This window comes from Dreissena polymorpha, chromosome 1, assembly GCF_020536995.1.
Source record: "Dreissena polymorpha isolate Duluth1 chromosome 1, UMN_Dpol_1.0, whole genome shotgun sequence".
NCBI lineage: Eukaryota > Metazoa > Mollusca > Bivalvia > Myida > Dreissenidae > Dreissena > Dreissena polymorpha.
Genome location: NC_068355.1, coordinates 19,339,132 through 19,362,261, shown reverse-complemented (window position 1 = coordinate 19,362,261; position 23,130 = coordinate 19,339,132). Strand labels below are relative to the sequence as shown.

The following is a 23,130-nucleotide window of genomic DNA, read 5'->3' as shown; positions in this document are numbered from 1 at the left end:
AATGTATGCATGGACTCACAAATGTATGCATGAACTCACTAATGTATTCATGAACTCTCAAATGTATGCATGAACCCCCAAATGTTTGCATGAACTCCCAAATGTTATGCATGAACTCACAAATGTATGCATTAACTCCCAAATGTATGCATTAACTTTCAAATGTATGCGTGAACTACAAGTATCAAATGTGTGCATGAACTCTCAAATGTATGCATGAACTCCCAAATGTATGCATGAACTCTCAAATGTATGCATGAACTCCCAAATGTATGCATGAACTCCCAAATGTATACATGAACTCCCAAATGTGTGCATGAACTCCCAAATGTGTGCATGAACTCCCAAATGTATGCATGAACTCCCAAATGTATGCATGAACTCTCAAATGTATGCATGAACTCTCAAATGTATGCATGAACTCTCAAATGTATGCATGAACTCTCAAATGTATGCATGAACTCTCAAATGTATGCATGAACTCTCAAATGTATGCATGAACTCCCAAATGTATGCATGAACTCCCAAATGTATGCATGAACTCCTAAATGTATACATGAACTCTCAAAATGAATGCATGAACTCCCAAATGTGTGCATGAATTCCCAAATGTGTGCATGAACTCCCAAATGTATGCATGAACTCCCAAATGTGTGCATGAACTCCCAAATGTGTGCATGAACTCCCAAATGTGTGCATGAACTCCCAAATGTGTGCATGAACTCCCAAATGTGTGCATGAACTCCCAAATGTATGCATGAACTCTCAAATGTATGCATGAACTCTCAAATGTATGCATGAACTCTCAAATGTATGCATGAACTCTCAAATGTATGCATGAACTCTCAAATGTATGCATGAACTCTCAAATGTATGCATGAACTCTCAAATGTATGCATAAACTCTCAAATGTATGCTTGAACTCTCAAATGCATGCATGAACTCTCAAATGTATGCATTAACTTTCAAATGTATGTATGAACTCCCAAATGATGCATGAACTCCCAAATGTGTGCATGAATTCCAAAATGTATGCATGAGCTATCAAATGTATGCATGAATTCCTAAATCTGTGCATGAACTCCCAAATGTATGCATGAACTTTCAAATGTGTGCATGAACTCCCAAATGCATGCATGGACTCTCAAATGTGTGCATGAACTCCCCAATGTATGCATGAACTCCCATATGTATTCAAAAACTCCCAAATGCATGCATGAACTCCAAAATGCATGCATGAACTCCCAAATGGTTGCATAAACTCTCAAATGTATGCATAAACGCTCAAATGTATGCATGAACTCTCAATATATGCATGAACTATCAAATGTATGCATGAACTCCCAAATGTTTGCATGAACTCCTGAATGTTTGCATGAACTCCCAAATGTATTCATGAACTCCCAAATGTATGCATTAACTCTCAAATGTATGCATGAACTATCAAATGTATGCATGAACTCCCAAATGTATGCATGGGCTCCCAAATGTATGCATGAACTCCCAAATGTAACCATGAGCTATCAAATGTATGCATGAACTACCTAATGTATGCATGAACTACCAATTGTATGAATGAACTCCCAAATGTATGCATGAACCCCCAAATGTATGCATGGACTCCCAAATGTATGCATGGACTCACTAATGTATTAATGAACTCTCAAATGTATGCATGAACTCCTGAATGTTTGCATGAACTCCCAAATGTATGCATGAACTCCCAAATGTATGCATGAACTCTCAAATGTTTGCATGAACTCCCAAATGTATGCATGAACCCCCAAATGTATGCATGGACTCACAAATGTATGCATGAACTCACTAATGTATTCATAAACTCTCAAATGTATGCATGAACCCCCAAATGTTTGCATGAACTCCCAAATGGTATGCATGAACTCACAAATGTATGCATTAACTCCCAAATGTATGCATTAACTTTCAAATGTATGCGTGAACTACAAGTATCAAATGTGTGCATGAACTCTCAAATGTATGCATGAACTCCCAAATGTATGCATGAACTCTCAAATGTATGCATGAACTCCCAAATGTATGCATGAACTCCCAAATGTATGCATGAACTCCCAAATGTGTGCATGAACTCCCAAATGTGTGCATGAACTCCCAAATGTATGCATGAACTCCCAAATGTATGCATGAACTCTCAAATGTATGCATGAACTCTCAAATGTATGCATGAACTCTCAAATGTATGCATGAACTCTCAAATGTATGCATGAACTCTCAAATGTATGCATGAACTCTCAAATGTATGCATGAACTCTCAAATGTATGCATGAACTCCCAAATGTATGCATGAACTCCCAAATGTATGCATGAACTCCTAAATGTATACATGAACTCTCAAAATGAATGCATGAACTCCCAAATGTGTGCATGAATTCCCAAATGTGTGCATGAACTCCCAAATGTATGCATGAACTCCCAAATGTGTGCATGAACTCCCAAATGTGTGCATGAACTCCCAAATGTGTGCATGAACTCCCAAATGTGTGCATGAACTCCCAAATGTGTGCATGAACTCCCAAATGTGTGCATGAACTCCCAAATGTATGCATGAACTCTCAAATGTATGCATGAACTCCCTAATGTATGCATGAACTCTCAGATGTATGCATGAACTCTCAAATGTATGCATGAACTCTCAAATGTATGCATGAACTCTCAAATGTATGCATGAACTCTCAAATGTATGCATGAACTCTCAAATGTATGCATAAACTCTCAAATGTATGCTTGAACTCTCAAATTCATGCATGAACTCTCAAATGTATGCATTAACTTTCAAATGTATGCATGAACTCCCAAATGTGTGCATGAATTCCAAAATGTATGCATGAGCTATCAAATGTATGCATGAATTCCTAAATCTGTGCATGAACTCCCAAATGTATGCATGAACTTTCAAATGTGTGCATGAACTCCCAAATGCATGCATGGACTCTCAAATGTGTGCATGAACTCCCCAATGTATGCATGAACTCCCATATGTATTCAAAAACTCCCAAATGCATGCATGAACTCCAAAATGCATGCATGAACTCCCAAATGGTTGCATAAACTCTCAAATGTATGCATAAACGCTCAAATGTATGCATGAACTCTCAATATATGCATGAACTATCAAATGTATGCATGAACTCCCAAATGTTTGCATGAACTCCTGAATGTTTGCATGAACTCCCAAATGTATTCATGAACTCCCAAATGTATGCATTAACTCTCAAATGTATGCATGAACTATCAAATGTATGCATGAACTCCCAAATGTATGCATGGACTCCCAAATGTATGCATGAACTCCCAAATGTAACCATGAGCTATCAAATGTATGCATGAACTCCCAAATGTATGCATGAACTACCACTTGTATGAATGAACTCCCAAATGTATGCATGAACCCCCAAATGTATGCATGGACTCCCAAATGTATGCATGGACTCACTAATGTATTAATGAACTCTCAAATGTATGCATGAACTCCTGAATGTTTGCATGAACTCCCAAATGTATGCATGAACTCCCAAATGTATGCATGAACTCTCAAATGTATGCATGAACTCCCAAATGTATGCATGAACCCCCAAATGTATGCATGGACTCACAAATGTATGCATGAACTCACTAATGTATTCATGAACTCTCAAATGTATGCATGAACCCCCAAATGTTTGCATGAACTCCCAAATGGTATGCATGAACTCACAAATGTATGCATTAACTCCCAAATGTATGCATTAACTTTCAAATGTATGCGTGAACTACAAGTATCAAATGTGTGCATGAACTCTCAAATGTATGCATGAACTCCCAAATGTATGCATGAACTCTCAAATGTATGCATTAACTCTCAAATGTATGCATGAACTCCCAAATGTATGCATGAACTCCCAAATGTATGCATGAACTCCCAAATGTGTGCATGAACTCCCAAATGTGTGCATGAACTCCCAAATGTATGCATGAACTCCCAAATGTATGCATGAACTCTCAAATGTATGCATGAACTCTCAAATGTATGCATGAACTCTCAAATGTATGCATGAACTCTCAAATGTATGCATGAACTCTCAAATGTATGCATGAACTCTCAAATGTATGCATGAACTCTCAAATGTATGCATGAACTCCCAAATGTATGCATGAACTCCCAAATGTATGCATGAACTCCTAAATGTATACATGAACTCTCAAAATGAATGCATGAACTCCCAAATGTGTGCATGAATTCCCAAATGTGTGCATGAACTCCCAAATGTATGCATGAACTCCCAAATGTGTGCATGAACTCTCAAATGTGTGCATGAACTCCCAAATGTGTGCATGAACTCCCAAATGTGTGCATGAACTCCCAAATGTGTGCATGAACTCCCAAATGTGTGCATGAACTCCCAAATGTATGCATGAACTCTCAAATGTATGCATGAACTCTCAAATGTATGCATGAACTCTCAAATGTATGCATGAACTCTCAAATGTATGCATGAACTCTCAAATGTATGCATGAACTCTCAAATGTATGCATGAACTCTCAAATGTATGCATAAACTCTCAAATGTATGCTTGAACTCTCAAATGCATGCATGAACTCTCAAATGTATGCATTAACTTTCAAATGTATGCATGAACTCCCAAATGATGCATGAACTCCCAAATGTGTGCATGAACTCCCAAATGTATGCATGAACTCTCAAATGTGTGCATGAACTCCCAAATGTATGCATGAACTCCCAAATGTATGCATGAACTCTCAAATGTATGCATGAACTCTCAAATGTATGCTTTAACTTTCAAATGTATGCATTAACTTTCAAATGTATGCATGAACTCTCAAATGTATGCATGAACTCTCAAATGTATGCATGAACTCTCAAATGTATGCATGAACTCTCAAATGTATGCATGAACTCTCAAATGTATGCATGAACTCTCAAATGTATGCATGAACTCTCAAATGTATGCATGAACTCTCAAATGTATGCATGAACTCTCAAATGTATGCATGAACTCTCAAATGTATGCATGAACTCTCAAATGTATGCATGAACTCTCAAATGTATGCATGAACTCTCAAATGTATGCATAAACTCTCAAATGTATGCATGAACTCTCAAATGTATGCATGAACTCTCAAATGTATGCATGAACTCTCAAATGTATGCATGAACTCCCAAATGTATGCATGAACTCTCAAATGTATGCATGAACTCTCAAATGTATGCATGAACTCTCAAATGTATGCATGAACTCTCAAATGTATGCATGAACTCTCAAATGTATGCATGAACTCTCAAATGTATGCGTGAACTACAAGTATCAAATGTATGCATGAACTCTCAAATGTATGCATGAACTCCCTAATGTATGCATGAACTCTCAAATGTATGCATGAACTCCCAAATGTATGCATTAACTTTCAAATGTATGCGTGAACTACAAGTATCAAATGTATGCATGAACTCTCAAATGTATGTCTGAACCTAGCATATGTATGCTTGAAGTCCAGTATGCATTAACTCCTAAATGTATGCATTAACTCTTAAACACCCGAAATGAAATTGAGATCAGAATGCTGCTTTCACGAAAAAAGTTTTCTATATTAGCAAGAAAACACATATATTCAGTAAACGTCTTATGATTTGTGTTCATATTCAGCACTAACTTAGATCAAAATATTTTATCTTGCACACTAACAATTTAATTAATAAACGAAAACTTAAACAATAGTTCAGCAGCAGTTTATTTCACATGTATCATACCAAACAAGTATCTGGTTTGTAAGGTAGAATGCATTGCAAACCAGTACAAAAACAGTTTGAAAGAATGAAAGGTTATGTACAAATCAAACTTACACAAATTCATTTTTGTTTCAAAAAGATGTTAGTTTGTTAACAGTGTAATTCAGAAGACATGTGGCTCCTATCACAAGAACAATTGCAAAGCAAAGCCCATTGAACCGAGTGAAAAGTAAAACTAAACAGTATTAGTTTAATACAAAACAAATTCAGCACAATTATTATACAATACTAATTAACAAACAATACATCATTTTCAATTAATTGTTCATACCAAGTACCATAACCAAAAGCAGGAACATAAGTCAATATACAGAATGTTGAAAACAACTGTAAAACAAATACTGTTTGACATAACTGAAAATAATCAGCCCCTTGCTCTGTCGAGACATTGGACATTTATAAATAGGCATAAATGCAAATGATCATATGTCATTGGAAAAATGTATTCATTATAGATACAGCGATTTTCCTCCTTCTTTATAAAGTACCGGTAAACGGCACTTTCCCAATTACGAAAAAAATACAAATTTCCCAATTGCTGTCCTTAAATTCCCAATTAAAGGTAAAAAAAAAAAAAAAAAAAAAAATTTTTTTTTTTTTTTAAGCAACATTTAGTTAGTTTCCCTTTGCAGCTCTATAGCTTGAACCTAGGTTTATATAATATTGACAGCTTGAAAACACTTGGTTATCAATTTTAAAGTATTTGGGAGCAAAAAATCAAATACACCAATTTCCCAATTTGAGGTTTTCACGACTCGATTTTTCCCAATTTTGAGGTTTTCATGACTCAATTTTTCCCAATTGGACCGGTACAGGTACTTTTCCCAATTGGACAAGGAAAATCGCTGAGATAACGTTGGTACAGAATGAAGAATTGGAAAACTAGAAGCTGTCACAGACAATGTTTCCTTTGCCAAATGTGCATTGTTGTCCATATCATACAGTAAGAATTTGTGATTGACTTTTTAAGAAACAAGGCCTGTTTGTAAAACACACATGCCCCCCCCCCCATGGGCTGTCATTTGCAGCCATTGTGTGAATATGTTAGGAACCTTTTTACTGCTTCAGGTCACTGTGACCTTGACCTTTGACCTAGTGACCTGAAAATCTATAGGGGTCATCTGCCAGTCATGACCAATGTACCTATGAAGTTTCATGATCCTAGGCCTAAGCATTCTTGAGTTATCGTCTGGAAACCATTTTACTGTTTCGAGTCACCGTGACCATGACCTTTGACCTGGTGACCTGAAAATCAATAGGGGTCATCTGCCATTCATGATCAGTGTACCTATGAAGTTTCATGATCCTAGGCCAAAGCATTGTTGAGTTATCATCTGGAAACCATTTTACTGTTTCAAGTTACTGTGACCTTGACCTTCGACCTAGTGACCTGAAAATCAATAGGGGTCATCTGCCAGTCATGATCAATGTACCTATGAAGTTTCATGATCTTAGGCCTAAGCGTTCTTGAGTTATCAACCATTTGGTGGATGGACCGAACGATGGACAGACCAACTGACATGTGCAAAACAATACACCCTCTCTTCTTTGAAGGGGGCATAGAAAGAAGAAAAAAAGATGCAAAACTCATTTGATCTTATCTGCAGGTTATATCTATTTATTTTGATAAAAAATCCTCCACCATTGTTATAAACAGTCTGCCATAAAAATGCATTCCCTCCAACATAGAAGCTAAATATCTTCTAGAATTTAATGGTATTAACTCACAAATGGACATAAAACAGTTTGATGTTCTGACAGAATTGTTATGTCAGCAAATTAAAAACATGCTACTCATATTGGTTACCATTCAAACAGAGAAGCTCTCATTCAATGATTCTGTTGATAGGTTTTACAAGTTTAACAATTGATACCTAGCACACAGTATATTAAGCAAAAATATAAAGCACATGTTACAAAAAGACAACCTCAGTCAAAACCTTTGAGCACTACAAATATTAACAAAATTATCAAACTAACAATAGAGCTTTTTCATCATAATTTTCTTTGCTCATGTATTTAAGTACATCAGATTTCCAAGTTAGTGTAAATGCAGTTTTAAACATGAGATTTCTACATAAATATATTAAAAATTATGAGTTCTAAAATGAAAATTTAACAGAAATCACATGTAGAAGAAATCAACTGCCTTATCTCTCTTCTTCATTGAGGTTGGGCCTGCTATTGCCATGCCAGTTTTTGCCAGAATTGGAGTTGGTGTTTGTCTGATCATAACTGTAGAAGGGGTTTGAACCTGTTGGACCGAACCCCTGCGTTTGGCCTTTACCCGTGCTATTGCATTCTGGGATCTTGGGGTTGGGGGTGTGGCTTTGCCAAAAACGAGTGATGCAACAGGGGTGGATGCGTCTGCTGTATTTGGGGACTTGAGAATGCCCTGCTCTGGCTTCTTTGTTGGGTTAAATGGAGTCAGGGGGCTGTTGAGGCTTTCTGTGAATCCTGAAATAGACATAGCAGCCAATGGAATGGTCGTGTACAACACACTTAGTAATTGTTTAATATGATTGAATGATGGTGTTAACATCAATTGGTTTGAAGTTATGGTGCACCGAAACAAATGTACAGATGTGGAAAATTCCACAAACTTGCTTGCAATGGCAAGAGAACAATGCAGTCAAGCGCACTTGATTAATGTAAAGCAAGTCCGACTAGAACAGAGCATATTCAATGTGGAAAATCATAAAATGCCACAAAAACAAGTTTGTTCTTTAAAAATAAACAAAACCATATATTGTATACAGAAAATGCTAAAATACACAGCTACTCGTTACAAACCAATTCAGGACTAATACACAGCTACTCGTTACAAACCAATTCAGGACTATCTTTATATTTTTTTTCCAAATGACTGCTTTAAAAGAGTTGAAAAATAGTATAATTAACCCTTTACAAATTATATACATATTTTGTCGCATTTTTAGGCCCTTAGAAAGTTAAATATAATTAAAGACCTTTCTTACAAGATTGAATATGAAGAAGTGAAACTAGTTTTAAAGGCCTCATTTCCAACCCTAGGATACTGATCAGCAGCAAACAGCATCAAACCTGAACAGACTGTGTATTACGAGTTACTGTTCTGGTTTTATGTGGTTGCAAAAGCCATTTTTACTTGGCTTCTTATGGGGGAAAGGGTCTACACAAAAAATATACAAAACAACTATTATATCAATCTTACAGAACTCTGTGGGGTTTTCACACCGACCTTGTGCCTTATTTTTCTTCATATCGAAGCTGACACGCTTTGACGACCCCCGTTGAGACTTTGATGACCCAGGTTGAGACTGGGGCGTCTGACCTTTGTTGACCTTGATGAAAGACCTTCTCACATACGCTACTGGGGCTTTTGAGCCGTCAAACCTGGCAAAGTCTGATCCCAGCAACCCTTTGCTTTTTGGACTCAGACTGAGAGACTTTTTACGTTTTGGACTGTTTGTCTCAGATTTAGGTGTCTCAATCACAATTTGTGGCACAGTAACACTCAAGTTTTTGTTTGTACCTGAATTGTTAACGTCATTCCGGAGTGTTTCCACTGGCTCCGGTGCTTTCCGTTTCTTGTTGAAACCTGCAGGTGTCTTGTTTAGCTCTGAGTCTCTAAACTTTATTGGTTGTGCCTGTTCTTTTGGGATCCACTGCACATTGTCTGCTCTCCTTGTTATTTTGAAAGACTGTGGTGGCTCAATATTTGCATTAGAGCCTCTCTTATCACTCTCCAGAGAAACTTTTCCCAATCCTTTGTCAACTTTCTTATATTTGTTTGGAGTCATTGTTGCTACACTAGGCCTTGTTTCCATGACAAGAGCAACGCTAGGCAAGGGAGCTGTTTCTGCAATATTCTCACGTTTCAATGACGACTTATTCTTAGCAATGCCTTTTTTCAACTTGTTTTTCAGTACACCTCGAAGTATTCCGAGACTCTTGGTATCCGTCTCATCTTCAGTATTCTTTTTCTTTATTTTAGTCAGCGGGGCGTCTGGGTAATCTTCCTAAAATCAAACAAATATCAGGCATAAAATAACTAAATAAGCATTTTTTAGATGTGAGTTGGATAACTCATTAGATGTATATAATCATGTAAGAATATTGGATGTATTTGCCATATTGCTTAATTTTATGATTGACATCGATAATAACAATATTTATCCAGCAAACCCAATCTTATCAAGGTGCTCGGATGAAATGTTTCATATTGACATGTCAGGAAACAAAAAAAGTATAACTGAAGCTTATTCCCTGCTATGCCTTTAAAGGTTGTCAACATTTCAGCTTGCAAGTAGGCGAGATTGAATCCTTACCAAATTGCCTAGTTTGTATGTGATTTTAGCTTTTTTTCCCCTTATATCTATATTCCATCTGTTATAATCTTTTAAAATATCTTTTAAGTTGACACGCAAATCCTAAAGTGATGCAGTTAGACAAATTGGAAGATAGACCTTGACTTGACTTGATTGCTTCTGTCATGCTCTATTGTATTCTACAGTACTTGTTAAGAAGCCATATGTGAGTGACATTACCATTAAAACTGCATGCAAAGTTTTCAGTTTGATTGAACTCATTTACAGCCGTCAATTCAATAATGTACCTGATAACCACAATTTAAAGTCTACTTAGGTACATGTAATATTATTCATGGGTACATATGTATACAGAACTTTAAATGGTTATGACCATTGTACCTATTTTATTTTATGTTAAGAGCCCCTGTGACTTTAAGTTTTGACCTAAAAATTGACATTCCTAATCCTTTCCAGCTAAGTAACCATCATACCATATCTGCGCGGATGTAAGTCAAAGCGTTTTCTCTATATCACATAGAAATTAATGTTCGATGGACCAACAAACAAAAAGGTGGAAGGCAATATAACCCCATTGGTACAAAAAGGAACCATGTGGTCTTGAAATTCAATAGCGCATGGTGCCTTTTTGCACCAATTGGGCCATATAACCCCACTTTTTTGGAGATGGCATAATTATTTGCATTAAAACCTGTACATTTATATGTGCAAATGCATACATATTTAAATTCCATCTAATATGAAACAGGTTTCAGTTGCTTGACACCGCTTGTAAAACATCTGACAACAAGAGATGTGTCAGAAACACAATGCCCCCTATTGCGCCGCTTTGAAATAAAATTTCAATATATCATTTGGCAGGTTAAGAAATTATCTCCCTTTTAAAGCTTATTTCTTCCCTTTAATTGTATTATTTGACTTTTGACCTTGAAGGATGACCTTGACCTTTCACCAATCAAAATGTGCAGCTTCATGAGATACACATGCATGCCAAATATCAAGTTGCTATCTTCAATATTGCAAAAGTTATGGCGAATGTTAAAGTTTTCAGATGGACGGACATACAGTTCAACTGCTATATGCCACCCTACTGGGGGCATAAAAATATAAAACATTCTCACTTGTATGTATTTGCGTTTGCCCTTCTTGCTAGCCGCTGCGGGTGCTGTTTCTATTCCTGGCTGAATCAAGTCTGTATCACCTCCTGCATTGTTGTTAGGGTCTGTGTTCTCATTCTTCTCTGCATATCCAAAAATAGAACATTCCCTATCAAATAAGCGATTTGGAATTGAACAGACATATACTTCTCACACTATTAATTATTACTTAGACAACATACATTTTACAAATATATTGTTTTTGCGCTGTCTGTTTGTTGGTTTGTTTGTGTCAAATTTTAACATTAGCCATAACTTTTGCAATATTGAAGATAACAACTTGATATTTGGCATACATGTGTATCTCATGGAGCTGCACATTTTGAGTGGTAAAAGGTCAAGGTCATCCTTCTAGGTCAAAGGTAAAATATATTGGGGGGGGGAGGCAACATAGTGTTTCACAAACATCTTGTTTAAACATACATCTCACACATTTGACATGAGTTTATGTAAACATCTCATATTAACCTTATTGTTTCAGACACACACTTCACCTGGTTTGGTACATGCATTAATATACAGTAACTTTTATATAAATATTTCTTGCAGAAAAGGCATGCAAAATACCATTTAATTTTAAGATACAGAAATACCTAAATGCCGGTAAATAGCGTAAGGAACAAACATAACATACAAATAACCATCAAAACATATAAAGAAATGCACACAATCATGTAAGACTTTAACCAAAATATGAAACAATCCTCTTTACCATTATCTTTTTTCTTCTTCTTTTTCTTTGTCTTCTCCTTTGTGTTTTGTGTTTCCATGATGACAAGGGAGGTAACTGCCTTCTTCATGTCCAGGAAGGAGACCCCAGGGGCTATTGTCACCTCCTTCTGACGGGGTAATGTCCCTTGATTCGTGTCACGCAACCTGGACAGGAACAGAATAATAATACAAGAAACCGTCGGAGACGGGTGATGCTTCCCAAAGGTTTTGTTTGTCACAATATTGCACTATATATTCAGACAAGAGTTCCGCGGTCGGAGATGACCGCATTGAAGCCGGATTTTTGATTTAAATGACAGGAAAGTACCTTTCGTGTTTTTGTCAATGCAATACTTAAATTACTGAAATATTGTTCAAAGGTCAAAATGAAATGTAAGTACTTTTCAAGGCATGAGCAAACCTTGTGTTATGTTTTGAATGCATGCATATACATGAACAACAATAACATTTAAGGTCACAAATATGAACTTGAATTGACAATTACATGGGTGAAAGTAGGAAATTCCCAAAATACTGAAAATAAAATCTGGGGGCCTGGGGCCGATAGGGCCCCTGGTGGGTGCAGGGCAAGTGCCCTGGGTAGGGGTCCAGGGGGCCAGAGGCCCCCGGAAGCTCCTGCATTTTAGCTTATTTGAAACAAAGAAATCATTTCTCCTTAGCTTAAAGACACCTGTATTTTTAAGGGATTCAAAACAGAAAAAACAGTTAGTTTGGCTAGAATATATCACAATCTATTTCTTTAACATTTCATGTAGATCAAATGTGATAGGCAAAATCTTTAAGATAACACTGAACTCAACTATATACAAATATTTACAGTATAATATAGATCAATGAAGATGTTATAGCAATACATTTTCTGTCTTGTATGTTTAAGAAATTTGTTTTTATATCTTATCTAGTTATTTACTAATGATTTGATTTACACGTACGGTAATTTTTCACATGGGTAACGTGCTCGGCGTGAGACTTGAACGCCTTTTTCTCCATTTGATTGGTACTTGATCTTTTTGAAACAGATATCACAATATCATATGCGCTACCCGGAATGATTTTTTGTTTGTTTGTTAAACCAATCTCCCCATTCCTCTCCACGAGAGTCTCTTTCATGGAGCCATTCCCATCGCCACTTGTTTTTCACATCACTTTCAAGTTCTTTTGTGTCGAACCCCGGAAGCAAATACATGATTTGGTCGTGTTTTTTTGGTTTCGGAGGTTATTTTGACTTGTCCGTCATATTTTTTGAGAGATATGACCGTTTCATAACGTCGATTTCCATTGGTTGACTGACTTACGTAAACCAATCAAAACGCTTTTTTGGAAACCAAATCAGATTCCCGATTAACTTTGAGTTATTCCGTGCGGTAAACCATTTCATAGACAAAGGAATCGTAAATTATCGGCAGATTTCGTCAGAATATTCTAATGAGGTGACGCCATGCTGCCTTCTGCATGCGCAGAGGGTCTTGCGGGAGACATGTTATTTCGGGCGAATAGTGCCCAGAGGGATAGAACGATTCGCGAGGCTATATAAAATGTAAGAGCAATATGCCCAGGGGGATAGACTTATAGAGAAGCAATGGCTGCGTCGAATCTATAATTAGATATGGGTTAACAGAACAGTGGGAAACCAATTTATCACGTCTGTAATCGAGGGTATTTTGTTTATTTAGTTTGTCGGCATTGCTGGACACATGGCCTACCCCCCCCCCAACAAAATCTCATCGGATTTACATGATTCACGAAAACAACCTCTGAGAAGCCAAAAAATACGGAATTCCGTAATAATACGGAACACTTTCACCCATGCAATTAGGAAAGTTTGATCTCAATTTTTTTATTAGCAAATTAGTAACATATTGTTTGAAGTTTCCATCAATTTCATTATCAAATGTAAGAAAATAAACTTAGATGAAATAATACTATTTATTGTTTTGCTTTCACATACCTACACAGAAAGTTTCAAGACTCTAGGTCCAAGCATACCAAAGTTATAACAACTTTAACATTTTTATATTGAAGGTCACAGTGACCTTCACCTTCAAATGAATGACCTTGAAATGACCAGTGGTCATCTGTTAATCCTGGCCAACCTTCATGTCAAGTTTGAAGACTCTAGGTCCAAGCATACCAAAGTTATACCATGAAATAAGAACTTTAACATTTTTACATTCAAGGTCACAGTGACCTTGACCTTCAAATGAATGACCTTGAAATGACCAGTGGTTACTAACTAGTTATGGCCAACCTTCATGTCAAGTTTCAAGACTCTAGGTCCAAGCATACCAAAGTTATAACAACTTTAACATTTTTTATATTGAAGGTCACAGTGACCTTGACCTTCAAATGAATGACCTTGAAATGACCAGTGGTCATCTGTTAATCCTGGCCAACCTTCATGTCAAGTTTGAAGACTCTAGGTCCAAGCATACCAAAGTTATACCATGAAATAAGAACTTTAACATTTTCGAGCACGCCGCCACCCCCGCCCGCCCACCCGCCCCCCCCCCGCCCGCCCGACAACATCAATCTATAAGCCGAGATTTTTTCGAAAAAAATCCGGCTAATAAAAGGATAAAATTATAGAAAATGTCAAAGGGCCATAACTCTATGAAAAATCCTCCGACCAGAACCCGCTGATAATATGCACATCTCCTTTTGGTAGTGAAGCTCCCATAAAGTTTCATTGAATTCCGGTCATTAGTTGCTGAGAAATAGCCCGGACAAAAATTGCACTATATGTACAGTTATTTCAAAAGTTTCAAAGGGCCATTACTCTGTAAAAAATCATCTGACCAGAACCCGCTGATAATATGCACATCTCCTCTTGGTAGTGAAGCTCCCATAAAGTTTCATTAAATTCCGGTCATTAGTTGCTGAGAAATAGCCCGGTCAAGAATTGCACTATATGTACAGTTAATGGAAAATTTCAAAGGGCAATAACTCTGCGAAAAATCGTCCGACGAGAACCGGCTGATAATATGCACATCTCTTGGTAGTGAAGCTTCCCATAAAGTTTCATTGAATTCCGGTCATTAGTTGCTGAGAAATAGCCCGGACAAAAATTGTGCACGGACACACACGGACGGACAGACGAAGCGGCGACTATATGCTCCCCACATTTTTTTTTGGAGAGCATAATAAATCATATGATCTATGAGCAAACATAATTTCATTGCTTGAAACAGTGGATGGCAAACAACAATATATTGAATTATATTTAATATTCTTGAAACACGTTTCTAGACGCTAGAAATAAAAGCAGCTTAGACATGACATTTGATGTCACGTTATAGGCATCATTTAATAACAAATATCTGGCCAGGTTTTCATATTTTCATAATAAATGCTCTTATATCGACAGAAAACAAGAGCACCGCATAACGGGTGCCACACTCGGCTGCGAAAGCTCGTCAGATTTTATTTTTTAGAGGTCACAGTGACCTTGACGTTTGACCTAGTGACCCAAAATGGGTGTGGCATGTAGAACTCAACAAGGTGCATCTACATATGAAGTTTCAAAGTTGTAGGTGGAAGCACTTTGATTTTAGAGCCAATGTAAAGGTTTTAGCACGTCGACGGCGGACGGCGAGCAGGCTATGACAATTCCTCGGGGTTTCTCCGAAAACAGCCTCGCTAAAAATTACCTTAACATAGAAAGTCATACTTTCTACCAAAGAATAAATAGCTATTTTAATAGACAGTTAAATAAATAATTGTATAATACACATGTCTCGTCAAGAAGTGACACTGGAATTCAGTCTAAATGAATGTGCTCCACATGGTATTCCTTTCCAGAATGTGTAGGCATTTTTTAAATTACATGACACATGATTTATTTACATTCTGGACAAGTTCATATGCACTATCATACACTTGACAATGTGACTGCTATATCAAGCTTTCTGTAAGCAAGCTTGACAAAAAACGAATACAACTGGGGGACCGCATGGGAGCAGTTAATATGGCAACAATTGGATGTTTAACTTCCACTTCCATTACTCCTTTAAATGTCTTAAGTTCCCACCAAAAGTATACTTTAACTTAAATATACATCTATGGCTACCGTAAATACGCAAATATAATACGACCTTGTGTAATACCAACCCCCGAAGAATTCGGCAGGTAAAAAAGTGTATTATATTCGCGGTGTAACAAGTGTAACTTGTCACAAATATAGTTCACGTTCTCTAATTAATATATTACATAGTATTTATTTAATAGCTGAATAACAATATTCTAATGAATAATGTTATGATATTTATTCTTATTGTATGTTACTGTGGTCAAATGAATAATATAATTTATTCTTATGTAACTTAACATTGCTCAAGTTAAAAGGTTCAATGAGACATATTCAATTTATTCATACGTCATAACCAGGGTTCCCGCTGTCGATCGCCATTGGCGCCAATTGCGACAAAATAAACAAGAGCACCGCCTTGCGGGTGCAGACCGCTCATCTATTTTCTTTTTAAAGGTGAAGGGACTCTCATTTTCAATCACAAAGGAGGGAGGAGTGGAGTGAAGAGGGGTGTATAGTGTGGGGTTGTGGACATTTATTACATTATCTTCCAAAAAAGCGAAAAAAAAAAAAAAAAAAAAAAAAAAAAAATCGGGGGGGGGGGGGGGTATAGTGTGAGGGTGTGGTGATAATTTGTGAGATGATCTTAAAAAAAAAAAAAAAAAAAAAAAAAAAAATCAAAAAAAAAAATTTGGGGGGTGGGGTGGGGTGGGGGGGTGGGGTGGGGGTATAGTGTGAGGGTGTGGTGGTCATTTGTGAGATGATCTTAAAAAAAAAAAAAAAAAAAAAAATTAAAAAAATTGGGGGGGGGGAGGGGGGAGGGGGGGGAGGGCACGGGGGATGGTTTGGGTGAAGTCTATAGTGGTATGTCAGGTAAGAGTAGTTTCATCAAAGTATCAATCAAATCTAATCATAAATAAAGAAGTTATGGCAATTTTAGCAAAATTTAATAATTTGACCTTGAGAGTCAAGGTCATTCAAAGGTCAAAGTAAAATTCAAGTTGCCAGGTACAGTAACCTCATGATAGCATGTAAGTATTTGAAGTTTGAAAGCAATAGCCTTGATACTTCGAGTGGATCGAAACACAAAATTTAACCATATATTAAAAGTTACTAAGTCAAAAAAGGGCCATAATTCCGTAACAATGACAACCAGAGTTATGCAACTTGTCCTTTTACTGTACCCTTATGATAGTTTGTGAGTGTTCCAAGTATGAAAGCAGTATCTATGATACTTTAGGGGTAAAGTGACCAAAACATAAATCTTAACCAAATTTTCAATTTTCTAAGTATAAAGGGCCCATAATTCCGTCCAAATGCCAGTCAGAGTTACATAACTTTGCCTGCACCGTCCCCTTATGATAGTTCATAAATCTTGCAAGTATGAAAGCAATAGCTTTGATACTGTAGGAATAAAGTGGACCTAAACACAAAACTTAATCATATTTTCGATTTTCTAAGTATAAAAAGGGCACATAATTCTGTCAAAATGCCAGTCAGAGTTACATTACTTTGCCTGCACAGTCCCCTTATGATAGTTAGTAAGTGTTGCAAGTATGAAAGCAATAGCTTTGATGCTTAAGGAATAAAATGGACCTAAACACAAAACTTAACCAAAATTGTCAATTTTCTAAGTATAAAAAGGGCACATAATTCTGTCAAAATGCATGCCAGAGTTATCTAACTTTGCCTGCCCAGTCCCCTCATGATAGTAAGTAAGTGTACCAAGTTTGAATGCAATAGCATTGATACTTACTGAGAAAAGTGGAACTAAACGCAAAACTTAACCAAAATTTTCCATTTTTTAAGTATAAAAAGGGCACATAATTCTGTCAAAATGCACGCCAGAGTTATCTAACTTTGCCTGCCTAGTCCCCTCATGATAGTAAGTAAGTGTACCAAGTTTGAATGCAATAGCATTGATACTTTCTGAGAAAAGTGGACCTAAACGCAAAACTTAACCGGACGCCGACGCCAACGCCAACGCCGACGCCGACGCCGACGCCGACGCCAAGGTGATGACAATAGCTCATAATTTTTTTTCAAAAAATAGATGAGCTAAAAATCTGGCGACAAAATTTCGTAAATGGCGATTTTAAAAAAATCGTAATTTTTCTGCATTTATATTTTCTTAAAATGCCAAAAGACGCTGTGTTTACCAGCCGCTTTACGGCAGTCGTAATACTATAGATTTCCATGATGTAAGCGATACAGCTGTTTTCAATGGAGCGTGGAGCTGACTGCATATTACCGCAAAGTGCCATGTTATGGTGATAATTGCGATTATCTGGAGTGTTGTTGCAAGTTATCTTAATTGGTCGGCAGTTTTATTGCATCAGAGATAAGGCAATATTGAAATATGCCGACTTTGCGCTTAAATGTGAAGTGTTTGTCACAGTGTTCGAAGCAGATTCAAGACCATTAAATTGACAACAATGACAATCAAAAAGGTAAGAATCGATTGTTTTTAGAAAAATCGGGTGTAATTATAGAAAATAGTAAAACATTTTACATGTATTGGTTCTATTTAAACGGTGACATATTTCTGTTTCACTCGTCAAAATGGCAAGTTCAGAGTGTAAAACGACTTTTAAAAAGTGAACATTAGATTCTGCTAATTTTGAGACTCATTCAAAATGCAAACGTTCCCCTCCCTAACATTCACCAGCTAACAAACAAAAACCAAACAAAGACAGTTGTTTATCAGAATTTTATTTCCTTCAATATGATTTCCAACACACAATCTATGCTGTATGAACTCTTTATATCCTCATCACTTATCAATTCACTCACTACCGAATGTACTGTTTTAAGAAAGGTAAACATAGTTAAGCACATTTATATTATTCATAAACTACACATTAATTGATTATTATTAGTTTAATATTAATATTATATCTCCCTTTTTGTATTTTCAGAATACCATAGAGCTTATGAAGCACCAATACTGCAGCAACATATTCAGGCTGCTAAGAAGGTGTCAATCAACAAGAGTTACAACTGATTGAATGTGCCTTTATTTTATGAACAATTTTAAATGTGTTGTTATTATAAATACTACTGTTATTAAATCAATTCCTTTAACATACTGTAAATGCTCAGTTTTTGTTTGTATTATAATAACATGATCTTCATTGCCCAAATGTAGCCCCAGTGTGGCGACAACTTTTTTAATTTGGCGAAAGTAAGTGGCGACAACTTTTGAAAGCCCAGAGGGAACCCTGCATAACCAATATTGAAATGTGATCTCATTACTGTGACAAACGTATTTATTTACATGCTGTTATTGAAGATTTTGCTTATATAAGTTATATAAGCATAAGTTGGAAAAGGCCACCCTTTATTAATACAATATGTTGTTGTTTAAGCCTGATCGCTAAATGGGGTTGTTTTTGTATTAATGCAGTTTTTCTCATTTTATTAAACTCAACTTACTGTCAATTGTAATTCGCATCAGCCATCTTGTTTGGAAGCTGTCACTGTCCATTTTGTAAACCAACGTTCGATATCATATTTTAGGCCATTTAAACTATATGTGGTGTCATTTTATTCCTTTAATATTGTTCTTCCTAAATATCAAGTGAACGCCACATTATAAATTGTTGTTTTGCATCAGAAGCAAAATTTTCTCTGAAATATTTATTTTACAACGCCCATGTCACTTTGTAACAATTGTTTTCATTGGTCCAGATTTTGTAACGTGCAACCCGATTGGCTTATACTGTCAATAAAAAAGGCGAGCCTCAGAAGGCGGGGGCATTCAAATTTCCAACTCTGAATCGACAACATCAAAAATTTAAAATAAGAAAAATAAAAGTATAATATAAATAAGTCATAAATTAAAACTAGAAATGGCGCGGCAGAGGCCGATGCGTATGGGTCCAAGCATAGTTGAGATTGACAGTATTGTCATAAGAGAAGTTCAGTATCGATTAGAAGTGAATCGGTGTAGAAATGAAGAAATTATAGTAAAAGACAATTTGGGGTGGGCTGGCCTATGATGGGCGGGGTGCCCCAGGGTTGGTAAAGGGGCCATACATAGTTGAGATTGACCTTATTGTCATAAGAGATGTTCAGTATCAATTTGAAGTAAATCGGTGTAGAAATGAACAAAATATAGTAAAAGGCAATTTTGGGTGGGCGTGGCATATGTGGGCGGGGCGTACCAGGGTTGGTTATTGCGCCATGCATAGTTGAGATTGACTGTATTGTCATAAAAGAGGTTCAGTATCAATTTGAAGTAAATCTGTGTAGAAATGAAGAAATAACAGTAATAGGCAATTTTTGGGTGGGTGTGGCCTATGTGGGCGGGGCGCCCCAGGGTTGGTAATGGGGCCATGCATAGATGAGATTAACTGTATTGTCATAAGAGAGGTTCAGTATCAATTTGAAGTGAATCGGTGTAGAAATGAAGAAATCATAGTAAAAGACAATTTTGGGTGGTCGTGGCCTATGTGGGTGTGGCCTATTATGGGCGGGGCGCCCCAGGGTTGGTAATAGGGCCATACATAGTTGAGATTGACCGTATTGTCATAAGAGAAGTTCAGTCCCAATTAGAAGTGAATCAGTGTAAAAATGAAGAAATTATAGTAAAAGACATTTTTGGGTGGGTGTGGCCTATTATGAGCGAGGCGCCCCAGGGTTGGTAATGGCGCCATGCATAGTTGAGATTGAATGACTGTATTGTCATAAAAGAGGTTCAGTATCAATTTGAAGTGAATCGGTGTAGAAATGAAGAAATTATAGTTACAGGCAATATTGAGTGGGTGTGGCCTATGTGGGCAGGGTGCCCCAGGTTTGATAATGGGGCCATGCATAGTTGAAAATAAGCTGTATTGTCATAAGAGAGGTTCAGTATCAATTTGAAGTGAATTGGTGTAGAAATGAAGAAATTATAGTAAAAGGCAATTTTGGGTGGGCGTGGCATATGTGGGTGGGGCGCCCCAGGGTTGGTAATGGGGCCATGCAAAGCTGAGATTGACCGTATTGTCATAAGAGAGGTTCAGTATCAATTTGAAGTGAATCGGTGTAGAAATGAAGAAATTATAGTAAAAGCAATTTTGGGTGGGCGTGGCCTATTGGGGCGGGGTGCCCTAGGGTTGGTTATGGGGCCATGCATAGCTGAGATTGACCGCATTGTGATAAGAGAGGTTCAGTATCAATTTGAGGTGAATCGGTGTAAAAATGAAGAAATTATAGTAAAAGGCAATTTTGGGTGGGCGTGGCCTATGTGGGCGGGGCGCCCCAGGGTTGGTAATGGGGCCATGCATAGTTGAGATTGACCTTAGTGTCATAAGAGAGGCTCAGTATCAATTTGAAGTAAATCAGTGCAGAAATGAAGAAGTTAATGACCCAGGGGTCAGATAAAAATTCCGTCACTGTCACTGTCGCACATATGCTCATAGCTACCATGTATGTAAGTTTCAAGGTTCTTGTGCTAATAGTGTAGTAGGAGCAGGTGGCCAGGACGGACAGACAGACGCACATCAATACAATATTCCCACTTTTTCTCTGAAAAACGTGGGGATAATTAGGCGGTAAGTGTCGTCACTGATAACCCTGTGCAGACTGCACAGGCTTATCTGGGACGACACTTTACGCACATGCATTAAACCCACAGAGCATGGCTCATATATTGCACAATCCAAAGTCACAAACCTTTTAACCAAGTCATACAGGGCCGTCCTGTTTTTGTTAGTAACACCTTGACCCTGGCCCTGCTGGAACAGATGGTCTGCTATCATGCAGTTATCAAACTGAAAGACAACAACACATAGTAGTTAAATCAAGGGTTAAATGCTGAACAGACAGAAAATTTGGATAGCAAAATATTAATTAATCTATGTTAATCAAGCATACAAAAGTAAACACAAAAACTTTAAAAAAATTAAGACACTTAAAATTCCAAAAGCACAACCTAAGGTTAAGAATAAGTTCTGATGTTTTATAAAACCATTTTTTAAAGATGAATAGAGGGAACAGTCAAAGCAGAAAATCATTTTCTTCATGAATGCCCCCTGTTATATCATTTAGCTTAATTGGTACAATCTTAGCATGGTGATGTTTATGAAGAATTAGGAAGATACCCATTTAAAGTAAAAAGGTTTGTTAAAATTTTAAAATATTGATTAACAAGAGATGTGTTTGTCAGTAACACAATGCCCCTATTGCGCTGCTTTGAAGCCATATATTGGGTCTCTAATGTCATGGTTATGTTTTTTTAAATCCAAACGTTCAAGTAAGTAATTTTATTAGCGAGGTCCAAGGTGGACTTGTTGATAAGTTTAAACAAGAGTGGTAAGGTAAATTGAATAACAGTTCTGTTTTAGATATGTATACAGGGTTCTCAATAACATTTGAGGCAACAGGCCAACATGTGAAACCAACAGGCCTTCTAGGGGGATCCGGGGGCTCCCCCTGAACATTTTAAAATCTAGCACTTGATTTCCTGCATTTTGGGCCATTTTACGGCTATTTTAATGGTCAACCAGGCACTTAAATTTGAGCATTATTGTGTGCATTTTATGATTTTCTTGTAAGTTTCCAACAAAGGTATGCCATAATTTATTAAAAATATGATTTTTCACAAATAGTGTATCATAATTCGGATAAATACGACTTTCGGATACGTAATTGCACTCGATTTTTAGGGTCAATTTTTACGATTTTGACGGTGTTTTTTTTGCACAAGGTTCCAATTGGGACATTTTATTCTGATAAGGAAAAAACTTCGATTTTGGATTGGATATAGGGCCAAACTTCGGCCCTTCAGGAATGGGCGGAAAAGGCCTGATCGTCTGTCTACCATGAACATTTTGCGTGACACTTCTAGTTTGAAACGTAACTGAATTGAAACAAACTTTCACAACAACAAAAACTTTGCATTAACAAAAAAAAACACAAGCACTCAGGAACAAAAACTCCCCATTTGATAAAAAGAACGTCAAAATATTTGACTGCTTTTAGACCGATTCCAATTTGCGCCTTTTCATTGTTGTTGTTGTTGTAATGCGTTAAGGGGGATAATCAAGCGAAGCCTTTGCTTAATAGCAAAAAAGCAAAGTTACTGAAAAGACACGCAA

The 23,130-nt window shown here is 36.9% G+C and overlaps 1 protein-coding gene across 3 annotated transcripts in view; it reads right to left on the bottom strand.

Annotated features, from left to right (window-relative positions):
- Positions 1-5,749: 5,749 nt before the first annotated feature.
- LOC127873152 (ribosomal RNA processing protein 1 homolog A-like) overlaps positions 5,750-23,130 on the bottom strand; it is a 39,864-nt gene continuing 22,483 nt past the window's right edge. Inside the window, exons 7-11 of one of the 3 annotated variants that reach the window (XM_052416825.1) lie at positions 21,707-21,804; positions 12,005-12,168; positions 11,257-11,375; positions 9,340-9,826; positions 5,750-8,282 (exon numbers count right to left, since the gene is read on the bottom strand). In XM_052416825.1, the coding sequence (XP_052272785.1) occupies positions 7,951-8,282; positions 9,340-9,826; positions 11,257-11,375; positions 12,005-12,168; positions 21,707-21,804 (1,200 nt within the window). In that variant the 3' untranslated portion in view covers positions 5,750-7,950. Of the gene's footprint in view, positions 8,283-9,018; positions 9,827-11,256; positions 11,376-12,004; positions 12,169-21,706; positions 21,805-23,130 lie in introns of all 3 variants that reach the window. The other 2 variants (XM_052416822.1, XM_052416831.1) reach the window with 2 other exon arrangements.